General features: G+C 65.6%; 2 protein-coding genes across 2 annotated transcripts in view; one reads left to right on the forward strand and one right to left on the reverse strand.

Annotated features, from left to right (window-relative positions):
• Positions 1-1,543: 1,543 nt before the first annotated feature.
• EMIHUDRAFT_98917 (hypothetical protein) lies at positions 1,544-2,218 on the reverse strand (the record flags this gene model as incomplete). The annotated part of the gene is made up of 1 exon (XM_005785601.1): positions 1,544-2,218. One exon carries the CDS (start codon positions 2,216-2,218, stop codon positions 1,544-1,546), a length of 675 nt encoding a protein of 224 aa, XP_005785658.1.
• A 1,100-nt stretch (positions 2,219-3,318) lies between these two features.
• EMIHUDRAFT_434115 (hypothetical protein) overlaps positions 3,319-5,236 on the forward strand; it is a 3,429-nt gene continuing 1,511 nt past the window's right edge. Inside the window, exons 1-4 of the mRNA XM_005785602.1 lie at positions 3,319-3,760; positions 3,938-3,987; positions 4,415-4,618; positions 4,992-5,067. Coding sequence (XP_005785659.1) covers positions 3,325-3,760; positions 3,938-3,987; positions 4,415-4,618; positions 4,992-5,067 — 766 coding nt within the window. The 5' untranslated portion in view covers positions 3,319-3,324. The remainder of the gene's footprint in view (positions 3,761-3,937; positions 3,988-4,414; positions 4,619-4,991; positions 5,068-5,236) is intronic.

Below are 5,236 nucleotides of genomic sequence, written 5' to 3' on the forward strand. Positions count from 1 at the left end.
GGTGACGAGGGAGGCGATGGCGGCGAGGAGGGCGGGAGGGGCGGGGGGGGCGGGGCGGGGGGCGGCGACGGCTCTGGGGTGGATGGGCTTGGCGGTGGAGGAGGCGACGGTTCGGGCGAGGGCGGATTCGGAGACGGCGGCGGCGTCGGCGGCGGCGGGGATGGATCGGGGCTCAGCGGCACTGGCGGCGGCGGCGGAGAGGGCTCGGGCGCTTTCGGCGACGGTGAGGACGGCAGCGGCGGCGGCGGTGGCGACGGCTCTGGGGAGCGTGGGCTTGGCGGCGGCGGAGGCGGCGAGATTGGTGGCGCGTCGGGCGGCGTCGGGGGTGGCGGAGTGGGCGGCGAGGGCGGCGGGGGCGGCGGGGGCGGTGATGCTGGCGGCGAGGGCGGCGGCGAGGGCGGCCGCGGCGGCAAGGGTTCCGGAGATGAGGGGCTGGGAGGCGGAGGCGGAAGGGGATCTGGGGACCATGGCGAAGGAGGTGGAGGTGGCTGTGGAGGCTCGGGCGGCAGCGCCGGAGGCGGCGTGGGCGATGGAGGCGCCGAAGGCGAAGTCGGCGGAGGCGATCGCGGCGGAGGTTGCTGCTGTGCCTGGTCTGCGGAGATCGAGTGCGAGGCTAAGAGGAGGCAGGCCAGCGAGATGGAGAGCATGCCAAAGGCAGTCGCAAGCCCGCCGCCGGCGTATCAAGATCGGTGAAAAAAAGATCACGCTTTTGTGATCGAAAGTTCCCGGTTGTTCATGCTGATATAGATTGTTATTGAGATTGGTCCTAAAATCGACTCCTGGGTTGGCTGGCAGCCCCGAGAGCTGCGTCTCGAGCTTCCGGTGCCGTTGCCAGACGACCCCGAGCGTCGGCGCCCAAATAAGGCCTGACGCTCACACCACAAACACTCTAACACTCACACGTCATTTGGGGCCTGGAGCCCTGTTCACGCGCGCGCGAGACGTATTGCTAAAATTCTCTCTCTCCCAAACACTACTACAAAACATCTGCCAGGGAAGTGGAGGGTGGGGCAGACGAGAACGGGACTCGGGCAGCTAGAAGCGCGAGGGCCCGACACACGATCGAATGAGATCCTCTCGGACGGACGTAACAAGTTATTACTTCACGTTTCCACACCTTCCGGTTCCTCTCTCCTCGCCTTGTCGGATAACCTTGATAGCAAGCTATCTCCGATGGGCCGGACCACCCCCAGTCCTTCTCTGCGTTCTTGCACATGGAGTGCAAGATACTCGTTCTGTTGCCGTCCCAAACTGTCACTCCCCTTTCTCCCGGCCGGGGCGGGCCCGAGGGGGCGGGGCGCGCGGCGGGACGTGGCGGGGCGGGGGCGGCGGGTGCGGTCCGCGGGATGTCTGTGGGCCCGAGAGTGATGCGTCGTGTGTGTGTCCGCCTTGCGTTTGTTTCGTAACATCGAAGGCAAGCTCAAGAAAAGAAGTCTTCATTTTTTTCACACACAACAAACACATCTCTCTCTCTCTCACACAACAAAACAAAAATAAATATCTCCGGCCCACACTGCACACACCCTCTCCGCCCACCCACCTCTCACCACCCTCGCTCCCGCATGCACCCGAGCAGCTCCTCGCCCGCCCGCCCGCCCGACAGCGCCATCCCGTGCGGCACGGCGCGGACGAGCGCCTCGTCCGTCATCTTGTTCGAGCCGTGCACCGTCGCGACGACGCAGTTCGGGTTGAGCAGCGCGGGCAGCAACGAGAAGCAGCTCCTCCCCATCACAAAGACATCGGCCGTCGCAAAGTGCGCCTGCGCCTCCATCTCGTCGGTGTCGATGTGGAGCGTCGCGCCGGCGCGCGCAAACGGCTCGAACGAGGCGTTCGTGTAGAAGCCCTCGGCCGAGCTCCACACGTGCACGTCCGCCGACGGGTAGCGCCGCAGCACCACGCCGATGATGTCGAGGTACGCGGAATCGGCGACGTAGTGATGCGTGTACACCGACCTTGCGACGCGCGAGTTGGAGGTGTGCACGTCCCCGCGCCGCACATGCAGCGCCACGGTCGGCCGCCTCGAGCCCCAGAACCGCGCAAGCGGCGCGAGGCGCGGCCGAAAGGTGCACCGCACCGCGCGGAGAAAGTCGTCGCTCAGCAGCGCGGGCAGCGAGAAGTCGTTCGCCGAGGAGAGGGACCCCTCATAGAGGGTGAGGTTGGTGGAGGTGCCGATACGGGGCGAGCGGTGGCACACGCGATTGCGCGGCACGCCGCCCATCCGAGCGATGTATGCTCGCAACGACCACGTTCCTTCGTTTGCAATCTGTCTCTTTCTTTCTCTGAGGCCGGTCTTTCTTCCTTTCAGGGCTGTGAACTTCCTCGGGCTGGCGAGTAGAAACCTAGAAACCAGGCCTCACTCTTTTCACAGAATTGAGAAGAAAATACGTCCTATGGCGCTATGCGCTGGTCTGTGATTCACAGGCGCACGCCTTCTGGTTGGTGGCTCATAACAGACTGTGAACTCATTCATGACCGCCTACTGTGTGAATACGTATTCCACGTATATTCCAAATGACCTCCAAAAGGACCGTATTCCGTATAAAATTGCAGCTTTAGGCCGTATTCCACACGTATTCCGGAATACGTATTCCAAACGAGGCCCCCAAATGGACGTATTCCGTATAAAATTTTCTTCGCTCCGCGAAAATTCACACAGTACAGTGGGTTAGAGCGACGCGGATTCGCTCGTCGGCGGCGCGCTTGGCTGCAGCGAGGGTTTCGGCGTAGGCGACACCTTCGGCCTCGGTCCCGGTGGGGCCGTCCCCGTCCTCGTCGGAGCGGTGGCTTGAGTGCCGGCCGGAGCTAAGAGACCACGGCATGGGGTGGGTGAGGGGTGAGGAAAGGCTTAGAAACGGCGGCGTGCCGCGCAATCCTGTTTTCTTAATGCCCGCAACCCACTGTACTCGAGTAGGTATCATGAGATCATGAATGACCGCCTTCAATCTCAATGTCCCACCCCCCTGCGCGAGGGCCTTCTAGGCCCGCGGGTAGTCTCACCCCATCCCAAGGGCCTCCAGGGCTCGCACCTCAACCTCTCACAGACCAGCGCACAGCGCCATGGACTTGGAGCATTGGACGTATTTTGTATTTTTGTTCTCAATTTCTTCTCAATGGGGGGGACCGCAAAATGGAGGGCGGGCCCGGCGCCACATGGCGCCGGCCAAACCGTCTAGTACGTGTGAACGCGGGTAGTCTCCCCCCATTCCCAGGGCCTCCAGGGCTCGCACCTCAACCTCTCACAGACCAGCGCACAGCGCCGTAGGACGTATTTTCTTCTCAATAACAAGGCTGTGAAGAGCCCCACACGCTTGGGGGGATCGCAAAATGGTTTACTCAGCGCATGTTGGTGCGCCCAGTGGTGCACCCAGTGTGGAAGCTGTCGTGTGCTGCGGAAGGAAAGACCCACAAGTTGCCGCTTTCGGACACGGCGGCGTATTCGTCGAGGGCGCCTTCTTCTACAAGCCGAGGCCAAAGGCGCGGGACCGATACGAGAACGAGCGAAGGTTCCTCGAGCTCATCTGCTGCAGCTGCGAGAGCAGCGAACCGCTGCGGGCGTTCGTGCCCAACTTTTACGGCGAGGTCGAGCGGGACGGCGCCTGGTTTTTCAAGATGGACGACCTGCTGCACGCATTTTCGCTGCGCGGGCGGCACATTGCCGACTTGAAGATGGGGCTGCGCACCTTTGCCGAGAGCGAGGCGCAGAGCGCGAAGCCGCGCGCGGACCTCTTCGAGCGGATGGAGCGGATGGAGGAGCGGCTAGGCTCGCGCGCACTAGATGCCGAACTGCAGATCCCGGTCTTTTCACCAGCACTCGAGACGACCGCGCTCGGCTCCCTCCTCTCCACAGCGCTCAAGCCGCGTCCACTGCATGTATGTGCCGAGGAAACTCTGCCTCCTTCCAGCACCTTCTCCGACCCTTCTCGGAACCGTCCTGCAGGCTCGCGCGTCCTCACCGATGCAGAGCGGGCCAGCCGGTCGATGACCAAGGTGGGCGCTGCCCTCGCCTCCCCCTTAGTCAGTCTCGCCACCCTCTCCTGCTGCCTCTCTCCTCCCCTGCGGTCTCCCCCACTCCGCTCGTCCGCGCGCCCGCCGCTGCCCCTTCGGTCCTCGCCGTTCCCTCGCTGCCACCTCCCTCGCCACCGCCTCCCTCGCTGCCACCTCCCTCGCCGCCTCCTCCCCCACCGCCTCACCGCCGCCTCACCGCCGCCTCGCCGCCGCCCCTCGCCGCCGCCCCTCGCCGCCGCCTCACCGCCGCCTCACCGCCGCCTCCCTCAACCGCCGCCTCGCCGCGCCACCAGAGGCGCGGTGGACGGAGCATACAGCACAACCTCAGACAAGGACAAGACCACATCACGCACCACAACCTCTCTCAAGGGATCCCTCAAGCACGACCCACCAATACCACGCGCCACAGGCGCGCTGGATGGCGCTTCGCGACTCGCTCTCGTCGACGAGCGCGCTCGGCTTCCGGATCGACGCGCTGCTCACGCCGCGCGCCCACCTGACGGCGTTTGACTCGCGCCTCTTCCACACGCGCGCGCGCGCAGACGTGCTTGCGGCGCTGCGCAGCTTCTTCCCGCGGCGGGGCGAGTGCGAGGGCGGCAGCCACCCGCGGCAGGTGACACACACACCGTCCGAGACCAGACGCCGACTAGTCCTGCGTTCTCGTAGCTCTCCTCACATACGGAGCTCTGGGTGCTTGCACGCCGCCGCCACCCCTCCGACTCACCTCGGCCCACCTCGGCCCACCTCGGCCCACCTCGGCTCACCTCGGCCCATCTCGGCTCACCTCGGCTCACCTCGGCTCACCTCGGCTCACCTCGGCTCACCTCGGCTCACCTCGGCTCACCTCGGCCCCTCTCGCCGCCTCTCGCCTCCTCTCGCCTCCTCTCGCCTCTTCCTTGCCTCTTCCCTAACCAGAGGGCCACACCAGATCTTCTGACGTCAGCACGAGGCCCGTCTCCCCTCACGGTCGCGTTTGCACGGCGCAGGCCGCCGCCGCCCTGCTCGCTCGGGTGCGAGAGCTGCGCGGCGCGCTGACTCGCTCGGCCGTCTTTTCGCGGCACGGTGACGTCCCCCCCCCCCCCCCTCTCCCCCTCTGGGGGTGGTGGGGACCCCCCCCCTCCTGGGCCCCCCCCCCCGGCCCCTTTTTTCTTTGGTGGGGGGGTTCGGGCCCCCCCCCCCCTGGGTCCCCCCCCCTTTCCCCCTGGGGTGGGGTGTCGGGGGCCCCCCCCCC

The sequence above is a fragment of the Emiliania huxleyi genome (assembly GCF_000372725.1).
Source record: "Emiliania huxleyi CCMP1516 chromosome Unknown EMIHUscaffold_16, whole genome shotgun sequence".
NCBI classification, from domain to species: domain Eukaryota; phylum Haptophyta; order Isochrysidales; family Noelaerhabdaceae; genus Emiliania; species Emiliania huxleyi.